Raw genomic sequence first — 16,365 nt, 5'->3', positions numbered from 1 at the left:
AAAATTTTATTATGATGTAGGCTAGATGCCTTCTGTCTTGAGCAGTCCTGAGGGTCTGCAACAGCTGATCATTAACTCAATGAGCTTTCAATTATTATTGAAATAAATACACATTATTTTGTTGCCTTCCTACTCTCACTAAATTATTTCAACCATGTTGCTGTTAGTGCGCATATTAAAATCTGATAAGCTATTATAACAGGTATTTTTCAGTAACGCCCAAATTGGGGCGAACCGGACTTAATGTCCACACTCTACATATGAAAAACATTTCCATCAATAGTTCGTACAGCGGATGCCTTCTCTAGTGTCCTTATGTGCCTCTTCTCCGTTTACACACAACAGGGCAGGCATTGTACAGAGGTTCTGAGTTTCCAGAGATGGCAAACGAATTTCATCATTCGGGGTCATATCATCTGGTCAGTAAAGGTTTTCAACAGTCTGCTTAGTACCCACCTCTAAGATTCCCTCGTGCATTTCTATATGCGAACTGCAGAAGGCAGGTATGCACAGAGACCCTGTGCAATACTTGATGAATATTTGAACACGCATCATAAAGCGTCAAGTGAAGAGCAACTTCTAGAGAATATTGGATTTATGTTGGGGGAAATACCCAAAAAGTGCACTGAAAAGTGCGCAGCTTTCACCTATCCATGCTGTTTTTGGGATATACTAGATAAACACGTGATTAAAGTATTCTGCCCCTAATTCCTATTGAGCTCTCCACATTAGAAACAGGGAAGAAGAGATAAAGGGAACATTCAGCTAATTGGTCATCGTAAGCCTTTAGCCAGGAATTGCTGCAATGCCCTAGAGACCCAAGAAGGGTCTGGGGGCCACAGAGAAAGCTCATGCCGAAATATGAGAAAACTTACATTTTCACAATTGAGGAAATACCTGCATTAAAAGAAATATTTATGATGATGTCAAGTGTATCTTTCTATTGATCAGGGTTTACGATATAAACATTGACGACACCAGCAAATAGGTGGCCTTCGGAACGGCTGAAAAAAACAACGCAAACTGCAAAAAAATGCATAGGGATGTGTGGGAACTTATTTTGTAAACAGAAATAATGTACGAATAAAATTATATATTTCATACAAAAAATTATGGCCTTTAAGAGGTTGTCGCGTGGATAATTAATGAAAGGTCAAGCTGGATGTGTTCCTCAGAGTAAACCGTTGGGTTCTGTGGTTGTGGGAAAAATAGTTTACAGGGTTCACTGAAAAACCTCTTAAGAAGTGTGAAATATTGAATTATAAATGCTCCAACGTTTCATTTGAAAAAAGCCATCATCCGACTTTTTTAATGAAAATTTCGGTCTGATTCTCGACTGAACATTAACATTATTATGGCATCAGTAAAAACAGAATCTTGGAGTACCCATTTTTCTCTAGTCAAGTACCGATTACCATCGATAATTAAAACCGGTGTAGGTTACCTTTTACAACCTTTTTCAAACAGTTGGGACCTGCCTTCAAAAGTATGTCAAAACAACGTTAGTATCAATTGAGGAGTTTTCCTAAAATTCGTCTGATTTTAGAAAAGTTCACAGTTACTAAAGGCTAAATAGGTTTTATACATATATGTAAATTCTTTGCATTCACCACATTGCCAAGGAATATAAGTGATAGAATACTGATTGAAAATTCCCATTCCTCAAATAATTTTCAACTTTGGTGTCGGAATTTCTAACTCAGGAACTGCATAACTGTGAAATCGTGGAAATTGTAGCACAGCTGTAAAAGATATTAAATTAGATACGATAAAATATCTAGATACATACCTGAAAGATGTTTGGTCTAGAAATATACTTTGTTTAATAAGAATCTGAGATAACGAGTGCCTTTAAAAATATTTTGTTTAGTAATTGAGATCCTAAAAAGCAATTTAAAAGGTAATTTTAAAGGTGTCTTAGATAACTTAGATTATAATTAATATATTAAAGCGTGTTAAAAAATATAATTTCAGTATGCTTACCGGGCTTCCCGCACTATGTCTCTCTCTCTCAGTTGTGACTACTAACGACCTCTCTATAGCAAGTGTTGTTCAATTTACTATCAATTATTTGTCATTATGTCATTTAAGTGTCACTTTTCCTTTCAAAATTACAACGCCATTTTGTGAAACCTTCTAAAGGGAATTTTAAAGACCCACAAATAATTTAGTTTAATTATTTATATAACACGTTCACGGCATAATAAGATGGGTACTCTATTAAGTAACGTTTCGTTGATTCCTACAAGTTCGAAGGTACATATAATGCAATTAATTCCTTAGAAAGCTGCTTAATTGCGAAAGGTATCAAATCATTTCCTCATAGAATCTTAAACCACAGTAATATCCTATTTCTTTAATTGCTTAATAAATAAGATTTGTAATTAAGCCATCAAATTGTACAGTTTTTTCTAATTTGTTACTAACTATCCAATATATGTTCAATTACCTATCTTAGTTCTAGTCCATAACACTCTTGAATTATTTTGACTGAAGCATCACATATTGCTTTCTGGGTGCCAAGTTTCACTTTATAAGCTGTACCTCACATTCTTATCATAGAAATAAATCAACATCAACAATCTTTGTTTCAGATTAACTTAATAAGCAAGGCATACTCATGAGAAACAGGTCTGTTGCCAAGCAAGTCACCAGATACTAATTTTAACTGATATTCAAGTCTAAATAAGTATTTTTGATCTTAGTACTCCATATAACGATTAGAAATTAACATCTTATATTGCTCTCTGTATGTCGGAACATTAGGATACTCGATATATATCCTATACCTACGTTTACAAATTTGTTTGCTTTGGTTTTTCGGTCTATTCAAAAGAATTGTTACCTGTAATGGCTACTCAAGAAGATCGCACTTTGTCAGCTGGGATGTCCTTTCCTAAATGGATGAAAAGCAAAATGAATGACAGGTAAGTGTGGATGCATATATCAGCATGTAACACGTCCCTCCATGTCATCGCCTTGTCAAAGAGATAATTTGGACTAATGCCTTTTTAAATCCATTATTTTCTCACTTAAGAAATGTTATTGAAATAATGTATTTACACTAAATCAACTTCTACCAGAAAAGACTGCCTTGAAAGATTAAAATATCACAATTTTCCTTTTTCCTAAAAAGTAATTCTGTTTTAAAACTGCTTTGATTGATACATAATCCCACACATAATCCGCTATGATCCATTGAATTAAAGCTTATTATTAGTGTTTTTCTTGGAATTTCCTAGCTGTTAGGTTAGATGTCTGCAGGTAATATTGCAAAAACCTATTATGACATAAAAAATATAGCTCCATGGAAACAGTTATTGGAGTTCCTTGCATAATGTACTCACGTAGAAAGCAGGAAAAGTAGACCTTGGTTTTTTATTTAATAAATAATGGCCTCAACCAAGCTTGCCAACAAGTCTCTGGTATTAATAACAAATTATTTATGTGTTACAATTCTAGTTTATTCTGGATTTTCTAAATAAAATTCTAAGGCAAAATGGCATGTAATTATGAGGTTAATGTTAGCCTCTTAGTAAGACCATCTGTCTTAATGTGACCATCACTAAACTATTTTTGCACAATATTCAATGATCATGGCTGTGAAAGGTGTGTGTGTATATTGACATATTAGAAGAATTCTGAAGTTTGACCTCTACGTTTTAAAGACGTATTATATGTAAGTTAAGCGCTTAAATTGTTAAACATTGCAGATCTGGTTTAGTCCAGTATTAATACATTTTAAGTATTGCTATTTGAGATAAATAAATTTTAAATAGGTGGTTTTCTAGGCTAAATTGTTTAAAACACTCCGAGAGGTGTGTTGCGTATTTAACCACCCAACCTGCAAGGTTCTGCCACAACAATGTTTTTCTTGCCTTGAAACTGAGTCTATTGTCTCTTGATTATTTTCCAGTAAATAGAAATATTGGTTTTGCAATATTTGTTAATTTTTCTTTAATATGTTAGCCTTATACCAGCCCCGAAGATAATGAGAGGAATCATATCTGCTATGTGCATGATGTGTTTACTCACCTACTTCATTAAATAATTACAAATTCATTTAATATTTAATCTCAAGGTTTTCATGTGTTAAAGGTTTGTTGGTGAAAATTCAAAATATTCTGTACATTGTGATAATCATCGAATTATATTTATTCACGTTGTGCAATTTCGATGCGTATTGTTATGACCCCAGTTGCTCTTTATGGCTCACTTGTGCGACTTAAACTTGTTCATGTGTTTTACACTATAAGCAAGAATTGAGTGGGATAAGATCGAGAGATTTAGCGGGCCAATCTCATGGACTCAGACGCCTAAACCAACGGTTGTTCAACGTTTCAGAGAGCTTTATTGTTGAATCTTGGCTGCATCGTTCGTGAATTACCTTGTATATCTGCACTTCTTCATAACATAGAAATATGTCTACCCGACCTTAGAATCAAATTGAATCTCCCGTTATATAATATGTATTCGTGACTCCCAGTACAATTTCATTTCAATCGATGGTGTCATTAACCTTTGAGATCCTCCCTTAAGGTGCGTTCTCACGAGTCAGTTTTTGCTGAACCATTAAAGTTGATCGATACAAGTTGAATGAAAATAGACCAGGGGCCTTTATTTCAAAAGTTGTTCAACATTTTGACGTATCTATAAAAGTCGATGAACTGATTCATGCAAATTTTTTCTGTTAGGGAATTTGATCGGTCGTGATTCATCCAGACTTTGTTGGTCTAGAAATTTAATTGATCGCAAATCTCTGATACGTTAAAATTTTTGTTGAAGAGTAGGAACGTCGAACAAGTCAACTTTCCATGAGTCGATCAATTTTAACATTATGGTATTTCCTCTGTACTTGTTTAAAAAGTGTGCGTTAAAGTGACAGATAGAAATGCTGGATTTGGAGAAATGAGAGGGAAAAATACGAAAACAAAGGTGAGGTAGAAAACTCTTTTAGGAGGTGTATTATCAAAGAAATTGATGTGAGCAGTCGTGCCAAAGGCTGATGTAAAAGTATATTCAATACCCTCTCAGATATCCAAAATATTGATTATTTTTAAGGTATAATACTCGTTGTATCCAGGCATGTGTGCAAAATGAATATTTTGTGGCCAAATATCTATTTTCATCTTGCACCTTTAGCTTTGGTGAAAGTGCTTTTAGTGTCACAGTGTTTTGAGAAACCTGAGCAGGGGTTTGTGACATTTCTTCAGACGTTTTCAAGTGTTTTTAGTGTCCTTATTAGCGAATGCTGCCAGACTTGGCAGACCTCTTGAAATCTATTGCATTCCATCCAAAATCAACTCGTTTTAAGTTTTTTTTTTGTCATGTCAAGTAAAACGTTTCGCAGCTTGATCGAAAAAACCTTTAGTATTTTCACAAACTTCCCAACTTAACCATTCGATTTCAATTTAATACTGCAACAATGTGATCGATTTCAATTGTAAAGTAACGCACAACGATTCAAGTGGTATTCAACTCTTGTTGATCACCATTAACCGCTTAACGAAAAGTGATTTATGAGAACACGCCTTTAGATTTAAAATATAATGCGTACTTTCCCTGTTACTATTATTTTCTATAATAATCAGTTTTTTCAGTGTGTATCGGTAGTGCACGTTTGGGGGGCACGTACTTATTTCTTTTTTTAATTCACATTCTGTTGCCAGACTGTTTTCACAGCATCGTAAATTTTTAGTTTTAATATCCGTAGGTATATATACTTTCGGCTTTCTTGCCAGATACTGAAACTTCCAGATGCCCAAAAAACCACACCTCCATGTTCTATAACGTCCTCAAACGACGTATGAATGCAAAAGTGGGCTAGACATAAGGAAGTCATCGTCATGTGATGTTTGACCCCTTTGTTATATTTTGCCGGGATTGACCAGTTGCCAAGTCCAGGCGATTTCGACGCCTGGTGTTTTTATTGGCCCTGGTGCGGTTAATGTTAATTGGCAAACATTCACGATAAGGTATGCAACAGCAAAATCTTCGGCATTACAAAATAAATAACATTTTTTTTTCTTGAAGATTTAGACTATGTTCGTTTCTTATCAAGCAGCGTTGTGTTTACGATTCTCGAGTAGCTTTCCCCAATATTATGTTTTGTTGTCCCCATAGTTTAACCAATAGCAGTGTGGTAGGTGATAACCTTTTCTATCTAGCGATTTCCAGGCTGTCTGCAGTACAATAATCGCGTTTTTAAGTGGAGCTAATCAAAATCACGAGCCTCCTACGTTCAGATAAATATTCCTAATGATAATCTCATTAGGGTCATAATTAGGGTCGTGGTGTGAACTGTAAGATTTAATCGTTTCTACGCTTCATCGTCTGCGGTGGTACCACAAGAATTTGTGGCCCACTTCATTTTGAATTTAAATATCACCTGTTTGTTGTATGACTATCAGATATAATGAAATATATAAACGTTTACAAATCCTCCAAATGTCTAGCCCAGTGTCAACTATTAAGCACTTGAGTGCGTACCTCATAGAAAACTAATAACCACGATTATCATTCAATGAGTTCCCTTTCCCTTTTCGATGACTCCCACCTTCTATTTTTATCCGTTGCTAATAGACTTTCCATTAGGGTTAAATGGGCGCCACCGAAATGTTGAACCTTTATGGCTTTAAATACCAATCTTATTGACAGAAATGATATTTTCAGCATTCTTTGGAAATAGGACGTTATTGAGATATCAGGGTCTGGGCCATAACAATTTGATTAAAGTGTTTATTGCCTTTCTGCTGTTTGATATAAGGCTCAGTAAATATTCCTGAAAAAAAAACAATGTTTCGAAAGGTTCGATTTTGCCTGTAGGGTGAGTGCGGGGGTGGTCATTTTCAGGCAGTTTTATCATGCGGGAATTGAAAGTGAGCATGGTCATCGTTTCGCCATGTTATAACCTCGTTGCGTAAAGATTTTATCAAGCATTAGATAACAAAAATTGGTCAAAAATAGGAGGGAATTGTAGCAAAATTGTTGCTAGTTAAAATAGTCCATCTAGCTAGTTTCTGGCACTGCTTGAAATTGGCTAAAATCTATTACAAGGTTTTAGCCAGTCTCAATTCGTCAAGGTCGTAACTGCAGCGAACTCGAATTGTGTATTTAATTTTGGAATATTTTTCGATTATCTACATTGTTAAATAACCAATATGATTGCGGGAATTTACAGGGTGTCGTTTTTTTCTAGGAATAGATCAGCTTTTACCACCGCCCCCCAACCCAGCTGTTTTATGGCGCGTCACTGCTCATTCTTTCGTAAAAAACTGAATTCTATTCACCTTAGAAACTTTTTTGCCTCACGCCATGTTTCCGTGTCTGTCAACGTTTTCCATTCATTAGAGATGCCACCCTACTTTTACCATAAGTTATTATGAAATTTTAGTGATACAAACGGGATTATAGTGCTAAGAAGTAGTATATGCACTTCTTCTAAGAAAAGCATAATGAGAAACTTTCCCATCCTCTCTGGAAAATGGTGGTGCATTTAAAAACATTTTTAGAACGAAAAAGGTTCTCAATCGAAGAGATAAATCAGATTTTTGACATGAACGATCAGTGGCGAGCCATAAAAAAAGTGTCCGTTGCCTGAATGAAGAATTAAAAAAAGATAAAAATAAAAAAAGATAAAAGGAACCCACTAGCTTTGTATTGTTTTGAAATGCACATGCAACATCAACATATTAGGATTTTGTACAGTCTTCAAGATAAACCTATTTTTCCTAAAACGTACATTTTTATCTCCTGCGTGACGTGACGAATGAGCCTATATGTACATTAACTCCTTAAAATGTTCGGGCACTTACATTTGCAATTGTCTCTTGTGTATATTAATAATAAAAATAAACAACTAGGAAACGGGACTTCGGTATATGTTTAGTACTAGTTTTTGCTTACTAACAATGCAAAAATATGTTTAATATTAACAAACAATATCAAAAAATTTTAAAAAAGTATAAAGAGCACCACATTTTTGGTATCACAAAATTTTTCGGACACTAAAGTTACGAAAACGTTAACAATCAATAAACAAGTGAGGAAGAAATATTAATATTTTGTGTGCCCTCCTTGATTATCTATAACGGTTCGAAGCCGTTTAGGCACGGACAAAATAATTTTTTAAATTAAATTAAGATCAATTTTGCGCCGCTTTTAAATTAAAACTTTTTTTAGCTCATTTTTAATTGTTATTGAATATTATCTTACTTGCCAGTCCAACTGTTGCCACACATTCTCAATTGGATTAAAATCCTAAGATAAAGCTGGGTTTTTTAGCACTTTTAGACAGTTCTAGAGCGTCCATTTTTTAACAATCATCGCGTTGCGTTTGGGATTATTATCTTGATAATACTTAAATATCCCTTGAATTCCCATGCCAGTGGCGCTTTTTAACAAACTATTTTTTAAGAGGTTTAAATAAACCATTTTGTCCACTGTTCCATCAATGAACATTAATTCCCCAACTCCTCCATTGGCCGAAATGAAGCCTCAAACCATTACTGATCCATCATCGTGTCTCACAGTAGGACGTAAATTGCTTGTTTTCAGTTCTTCGTTGGATCTCTATATCATTTGTCGGCCATCGAACCCAAATATGTTAAATTTTGACTCATCGGAAAAAATTACATCCTTCCAATAGTTTTCGGTTTTGAAATCACATCTGATGTAAATTCCTTTCTAAAGTTTTTATTTTTGGTATTAAGTTATGGCTTTTCTTTGAGTACCCGACTATCAAAATCATTTGATCTTATCCGTCTTCGTATAGTTTCTGGAGATACTTTTTTACCAGTTTCATTTTTCAGAGCTACGTTCAGTTTAACGGCACTAATTCTGGTATTTTCTTTAACAGTTTTCATGTATCGCTCTTCTCGAGCGTTTATTAGTTTTGGATGGCCAGTTTGTTTGATGGAAAGAATTCTATCTTCAACTTTGTTCTGGTGAATAATGTCTGCAACCGTACTCTTGCTCAAATTAAATGTTTCGCCAAAATTTCTCTGTAGGATTACTTCTCAAAGTTGAAAATGATCAATTGCCGTAAATCGAAACTGATATTTGCCTTATTTTTTCACTCTACCCATTTTTACCCTTCAAAAATGAATACGAATATTAAGGGCAATTTTAATTAGTACCCTGGAGCACTGTTAGACCATTAGATCCAACACAAGACATGCTCTTATGGGCAAAACTACGATCTACTAAAAATATCTGAATATTTTTGAGACCCCAAAAACGACCTGTTTGTTAAGATATTTCAGTTTTTCTATATATTTTGATACCGAATTATAAATATATTTTTGCATCGTTAGTAAGCAAAAACTAATATCAAACATATATTAAAGTCCCTTTTTTGAATTGTTTGTTTTTATTATTACTGTACACAAAAGAAGATTGGAAGATTGTAAGTGTAAGTGTCGGAATACATTAGGGAGTCATTGTAGTTTAGTGAATGAACCAAGTTGTCGCCGTCCGATGTTTACCGGCCATAGGTTTATTGTGGTTAAGATCTCACAACGTAATGGATGGAAGAAGGTAGTTCCAGAAAAATAATTTGAAAAGTGCCAATTTACGAATTGGCCATATGATATTCTTAAGAATAAGAAACTTGGATAAAGCCGCTTATGAATTAGGAATAAAGCAAATTGGAAATTCTGGAAACGCGGTTTTTACCTGTTTAAAGACCAGAACAATTTCCAACGAATTAGATTGCTGTGAAATTAAATTTTAACAACTGGATTTTCCCAATTTTTCCCAAAATATATCTTGAAATTTGATGTTTTTCGTGACCGAGATGATTGGAGCAGCGGGCGCCATTGCTGGAACGTTATTGTTTTGTTATCAAAGCTTATTTGGCAAAATTAACCTTTCTCGAGGGACGAAGTTTTCAAGTCTGTTCCAAAAGAGATTCTAGAGATTTGTAAGTTCTCTTTTCAAATCCCTACCAGGATTTTCTTTAAAGCGAAGCTTAGTTGAGTTAAAAATTGAACCAAATTGCCTATTAAACGGTGCTTGAATCGAATTGAAACACGCACAAAAACTTACATTCGCCATGGAGAAAATAAACTCCGCTGGGGTTGTTTTTTTTTTATTCACGTTCACGGTGATTCACATTTCTAGATAAAAATATGAATCACCTTTGAAAATAAACAGATTACATACGAATTTATCGAAAAGATTTTTACTGGCTCATTAGCTCAGTGGTTAGAGCGCCGTACTGAGAATTTCAACATCGGAGGTCGTAGGTTCGATTCCTACATGAGCCCGTGACTTTTTTTTAAATGGAAAAATGTAAATTCATTTTTTTAAGAGGTATTTTCTACTCACCATATCCGAGCTCTTTTTTCCGAGTAATTTGAACTCTGCCTGTTTCCAAGTAATTAAAATATTTAAATTTTTAAAGGCAAAGGCCAACCAGTGTAGATAGTTCGCTTTAAGCAAACATTCATTTTTCGTGGCACCAATTCGCCATACCCGCCAGAAGTGTGTAAAATATGCCGAATCAAAGAAACCAACATAAATATTTCGTGATATATGGAGTGTTCGGGTTTGGTTAATTCCCATGTGTATGAAACCGGCTTCACATACAATTTGCATCAACTTGTATTCATTCATTGTCAAAATTGATAACAAAATAGTATTTGGAAATAACCATGATGTATCCATGGATTTTCCAAAATACGATGAACTTGTAAAATAATCTCTCTCAATCAACGTTCACCTATTGTGTGTAAATTTATTGTTGGTGCGTTTGAATTTTGACCTTTTCTACCACTTCACTTCATAAAATTTACAGTAGTAACCCTACGTATGGAAAGTTTAAATATCCCTGTAAATCTTTCTTCTACGTTACACTTTTAGGATTATACGAATACTACTACTATTAAGGATGTATACTCTTAAAATATATATGAAAGTTAGATCTACGTGATTCGTACATAGTAATAACAAGAAAATAAAATTTCAATGCGGAGAAAATTATGGAAACCTATAAATTCTATTTAAATAACGAGTGAAATGTAACATTTAAAGTTTTACTTAAAATTTGGTGACATATCTGTTTCCTTTAATAACTGGACGGCATCTCTGGTTCATGGAATAAACAGATTTTCTACAAACTTCTACAGGAATTAATTTCCACTCTCAAAACTTCTAAACACTTCGAACAAATATTTTGAGATTATTTTTTTTTTTACGAATTTGCCTTCCGAGATGCTCCCGAAGATGTTCGATCAGGTTAAGATCAGGGCTCTGGGACGCCCATTCCATTTTCGGGACACAATTTTCTTTAAACCAATTTCTAACAAACTTTCGGCCATTCTCTTGTTGAACATTCCAGGAAAGAGGCATTTCCCATTCAGCAAATGGAAACATGGTTTTCTGAGATGTCTTTATACATGAATTCGTCCATAGTCCTTTCTATTTTAATTATCGGCCCAATCCCAGATGCTGAAAAACATCCCCAAACCATGACACTTCCATCGCCATGTTTTACAGTAGGCAATTGATATTTGGAGTTGAATCTTGCATTTTTGGGACGTCTTACGTCCATCGAATACCATCAATGCCGAATAACTGAAATTGACTATCATTACTCCACAAGGAGCTATTCTTCTTTTTTTGCTACCAGTTGACAGCAAGACGCGTCTTCCGAGTTTTTTTTTGGAAGTGAGTGGTTTCTTGACAGTAACCCTACCAAATAAACCTCCAGCTACCAAGATTATCCGCACCGCTGGATTCGAAACCAAGATATTGCGTTCTTCAGCAAGGTGTCCTGAAGTATCCATCGAAGTCTGTAGTGGATTTTTTTCCGACATCCTTCTTATTAATTTCTCAGTACTTTTTGGGTTTACCTGGCCTTGGAAAATTGTCTACCATACCACATTCAGTAAAACCTTTTAATATTTTTAACATTGTGCTTTTGGAGACATTTAAAGTAGTAGAAACATCGCACTGCTTGTGTCCGTTCCCAGATAACTCAACCACGCGTTGTTTTAATTCTTGGGGCAAATGACGCTTTGGAATTGTTATTGCGATTGAACTCTATTGTCCGCTATTCAAATCCTATAAATTTAGCTATTATTTGTTTTTTTTTTAAATAAAGAAACCGAAAAAGTTTCCATACTTTTGCCCGCAGTATATTTTTGTTTTTATCTCTACTCGAAATCAAATTTCATTAAATACCAGTACACCAAGGAGGGCGATAATGTATCAAAAGTAACATCTATTATATATTTAAAATTATATCCGTTGATAAAAAAAGCGATATTTGAAAAGCTTCCGTGCTTATGGCCGCTACTGTATGTTGTCCTGAACTTAACCAGTACTTGGTTGCGGCGATCCCTCGCAAGACCTTGCTAGGCCTGCACGGGGGCATGACTAAACATGTATACGGAATTACCTGTAAATTTATTATTTAGCCTATATAGACTAAATGATAAACTTCTAGAAATTGCGGTTTTATTACCTTTCTAATTAGAAATCCTGTTAATTAACGCTGCCAAGCAATGCAAGTTGATTTAGCTATCAAAAGTAAACATGTATTTGAGCATGCTACATTTAAAACTGCTGAAGACCAACACGGAAGATAATGAATATGTGCTCCATACCGCAGAATACGTAATCCGAATTAATCTGTTTACTTTGTGACTGTACCAATATTTCCAAGGCACTAAAACTAATCTTAGAGGAAAGTCTCCAATTAAACTGTTCTGGAACACAATTGAAATTGGAACAAAGGAAATGGAAAAATGATTATTCTTGTCTAGACTGCTTTTAGCAACACATAGTCAAATAGAAATTTGCGTTTCGTAAAAAGAGCTGTAAATAGAAAATTTAAGCCTTCTGACGTTGAGTTCACGGTATTTTGCCCTTCACAAATGATCAACATGCACTATTTCCATGTATCCAGAGACAATAGCAGTAAAGAACAAAGTATTCGGGCTACAAAATCGCGTGAACGTGACGTCAAGAAGCGTTATAGTAAATAGATGAAGAAATATGGTTCGTGAGCTGATTTCTTCGCCTTCAGTTTGACGTCACCGCTAACCTATAATTGGTTTGGGAATTGGGGTCAGCTAGTGCCCCCCACGCCCTCAAATCGTAAAAGTTTCAGGGGAAAAAGCTATATACATGATATCAGGAGGTGTAAAATACTATGGAGCTGACGTCAGTGAATGTTTTCTATTTTGCTCATATATTATGCGCATTATACAATGGCCACAATATTATTTATTTGCCTATTTATAGCCGAAATGTTGTCATTTTTTCGAATTAAGTGGAGCCGATCATAATTCAGACGTGACGCGACAAAGTCAGAAAAGTGATTAAAATATGACAATTTTAGCACCTTAGTTATGATATAAATTATTATCCGCTTAGTGCTAATAGCAACTCTAACATTTTCAGCCAGCAATACCGTTCTACACTTATCGAGGTCGAGCCTATGCGGTACGACCAATCAGAACTCTTATTGACGTCAGTACCTGACTGATAGTGACGACACAACCACGGCTGAGTTGCCTTCAACTTAACTTATACATTTCATTATTTGTTTGTCGGTATAACTTGTGACTGTCGGTTTTATTTGGATCCGGTCTAATAGCGCGTTTCGGGAATATTGCATCACTTTTCCCATTTTCTGCAAGAGCGCCCCAGAGAAGTTTGTTGGTGTTTCCAGGCAGGTTTCCAGGGCTGTCGTCATGGTTTGGTTTTCTACCTATTGCACTCTTTCCACTAGGTCGGCAAAAATCAGTAAATACTGGGGCTTTTGATAAGGAGAAATTATTACCTTTTTCCAATTAGGTTTCGTGCGGTTTTAACGCGGTTTCGTTTATAATTGATCGAACGTGGCAGAGATCCGAACGATTTGTCTTCGATTTTTAGGAGGAACTGCTTTAAATTTAGTTGATGTTTGTTAAATTTTACAAAACACTTAAGAAAGATCAAAGTTCTAGATAATTTGTGCCAAAATTATTTTTTTTTATTAAACTTTCTGGATAACTATATCTCCCCCTTTATTTATGTATCACATGTTCTTGCGACTTGTGCCAATATTTTCTGAGGCGGAGCCAGTGTCGTTTTCTCTTTCTTCGTGTTTAAATATAACATTTCATTGTTCGACTTCCAATTCCATCGTAAGTGAAGGACACGTCAATGATCTCAAATTTTTATTGGTATCTTTTTCGTTTTTTCGCCAGTACCTGCAGAATTATACCACGTAAAGGATAAACGTGGTCAAACACTTAATGACCAAGGCAGTTAAATTAGACGCGTGATTCCTCAATGATCGTCTGGTGATTTTGTGGTACTTTGATAATCGGGTGGTCAACTTTGTTTATTTGTTTATGAATGAACGTTTGCTATGTGTCTGATATTACCAGAAAATTCTTGGAAACATTTCTGTTGCAATTATCGTCTATTAACTCATCGTGTCTTCCTTAATCGGTGTGCAACAATATAACGTCGGATTCTACATATCTGCAATTTCTGACATATTCAGTTAAGGGTAGTTCAGGTTACTTCGACGATTTTTAGACTTTTATCATGCAAAAATTAACTCACTTACGTGAATGCGCTTTTTTGACACTAAAAAGCCCAACTCTGCTTAGTTTTCTCTGACAATTTTACACAAATCAGTATTGTTTTAGATGTGAGGTGATTTTGTACGCTTTAGGAAGTAAATATCGGAAAAAGCCGGTGGCAAGAAGTCCTGACTATGATGACTCTTTTTATAATGTAATATGTTCTCTGACTGATATCTCAACTCAGTGTTATTGAAAGGTTTTGGTGTCTCAATTAGCGAAATGAGACCTTAGAATTTGTAGATTCAATTTAAACTTGGAAATTTAGTGGATTTTGTGGTAGCAGTTCGGGTATCGGGTTTTCTGTCAGGGACTTTGAGTTTTTTTATTTAAAAAACCACGAAATGAAGTTTCAAAATTTGGAATTTCTTAAATTTGGAAATTTGACAAATTTTAACCGGAGGTTATGATCAGCATTTCACCTTGTGTTCGGAAATTTGGAAATTTTTAGTTTAAAAACACTCGAAGCGGAACTTCAGATTTTTTAATTTTTACTAAAATTTTGGAATTTTCTATCTCGCATTGACACCTTCGATGTTAGTTCCAACAAGAACGGACAGACAGTTACAGAAAGAAAAAATGGCTAATTCAGGCCTGAGATCTAAATTCTGTAGTTTCACTTTTTCATTAAAAAAAAAATATATATATCAATTTTCAAGAATTATTTAGCCTGATTTAGTAAATTTGCTTCGTAATCTAAAGGGTATAAACTTTCAAATTGCCGGACAGATAATGAAATTCTGTAGATTACAACGTTTTATATCTCATTCGCAAGTCATTGTTAACAATCTTTTTGTTTTTCTTTACAGATTGGATTTGGACCAGAGCACGTTTTCTCCCACAGAGTTGGATGACAGTTTCATGCACTATTACCGGCATCCACCGGCTAAAAATGATCCCAAAATGCCAGACACCAAAGTGGTGAAAGCATCTCCAGCACCTGCCGTCAAAGTTGATTTTTCCAATACCTCAACCGGCCAGTTTGTAAAATCGCGACCAAAGGGCACGGACGACGGCTTCAAGAGCGAGGCTTCGCAAGTGGGCAGCAATATCCTCAGGGTTGCCAATCAAATCGTCTCTGGTAAACCTCCCAGAGGTAACACGCCAGAACCTGCAGAGGAGTGCGAGCAGCTCTTAGCCAAGTTCGACCCTTACAGAAGAAGAGGGAGCAAGTCCCTTCCAGCCTCCCCCCTTTCCTCGCCGAAAAGTAAGAGGAGGATGAACAAGTTCTTTACCAGTCCTTACGTCGAGACTGATAAGTCCAAGGGTTGGATTTTGTCGAGTTTGTTGGCCAAGAGAGAAATTTCGCAGTCTATGGGCTTTATTGGAGAGGAGAAAAAGGATGAGTTGGAAAGAGCTTCGTCTACATTGAGTGTCGATGAGCAGGTTAATTCCAGCAGTAAACTAAGGAATCAGGTTTACAAGGCGAAACCCTCTGAGCTGAGGGAGATGAACTTCTGGTCGCCCACATCCATGTAATTGATACGTCTTTGCTGCAACCAAGAATATTTATTTTTTTGACTATACGTTGAAAATTAGTATTAGCGTGCTGTAATACATATTTATCTAAGATCTTTGAATAATTATCTAATAGGAGTAATAATTAATTATTATTAAATTTAAGTGAGCGAGCTGATGTTGTGAACGTTGTATGATATGAATGCGCATTCGAGAGTAATAAAATACTTATTTCATTATTTATATTGAGTTTTTTCGAGGGGGAAGATGGGCTTCTTACGAAACCCCCCGGAGGGTTTCGTGAAATTTAAAAGAGTTTTCG

At 35.3% G+C, this 16,365-nt stretch overlaps 1 protein-coding gene, 1 long non-coding RNA gene and 1 other non-coding gene across 8 annotated transcripts; 2 read left to right on the top strand and 1 right to left on the bottom strand.

The window, feature by feature from the left end:
* Positions 1-1,078: 1,078 nt before the first annotated feature.
* Positions 1,079-2,097, bottom strand: LOC136343884 (uncharacterized). Its single transcript, XR_010732870.1, has 3 exons — positions 1,984-2,097; positions 1,586-1,742; positions 1,079-1,525 (listed from the first exon to the last, which is right to left on the bottom strand). It is a non-coding gene; the product is annotated as an uncharacterized lncRNA (long non-coding RNA).
* A 698-nt stretch (positions 2,098-2,795) lies between these two features.
* On the top strand, positions 2,796-16,282 carry LOC136343883 (uncharacterized). 6 transcript variants are annotated; one of them, XM_066290868.1, is made up of 2 exons: positions 2,796-2,927; positions 15,395-16,282. In XM_066290868.1, the coding sequence occupies exons 1-2, from the start codon at positions 2,851-2,853 to the stop codon at positions 16,062-16,064; spliced, it is 747 nt and encodes a 248-aa protein (XP_066146965.1). In that variant the 5' UTR covers positions 2,796-2,850; the 3' UTR covers positions 16,065-16,282. The 6 variants fall into 6 exon arrangements, with proteins under 6 accessions (XP_066146965.1, XP_066146967.1, XP_066146969.1 ...); XM_066290870.1 differs by lacking the exon at positions 2,796-2,927 and adding an exon at positions 13,490-13,741; XM_066290872.1 differs by lacking the exon at positions 2,796-2,927 and adding an exon at positions 13,525-13,706.
* TRNAL-GAG (transfer RNA leucine (anticodon GAG)) lies at positions 10,189-10,268 on the top strand. The gene is given in 2 exon segments: positions 10,189-10,225; positions 10,234-10,268. It is a non-coding gene; the product is annotated as a tRNA-Leu (tRNA).
* Positions 16,283-16,365: the final 83 nt, after the last annotated feature.

This window comes from Euwallacea fornicatus, chromosome 16 (assembly GCF_040115645.1).
Source record: "Euwallacea fornicatus isolate EFF26 chromosome 16, ASM4011564v1, whole genome shotgun sequence".
In the NCBI taxonomy this organism is placed as follows: domain Eukaryota; kingdom Metazoa; phylum Arthropoda; class Insecta; order Coleoptera; family Curculionidae; genus Euwallacea; species Euwallacea fornicatus.
This window is presented reverse-complemented; position numbering and strand designations above follow the sequence as displayed.

Bases quoted from the DNA above. Each gene is read 5' to 3' on its own strand.
- LOC136343883 (XM_066290868.1), top strand. From the start codon at position 2,851: ATGGCTACTCAAGAAGATCGCACTTTGTCAGCTGGGATGTCCTTTCCT. The intron at 2,928-15,394 runs GTAAGTGTGGAT...TTTTCTTTACAG, and splicing joins AAAAGCAAAATGAATGACAG to ATTGGATTTGGACCAGAGCA.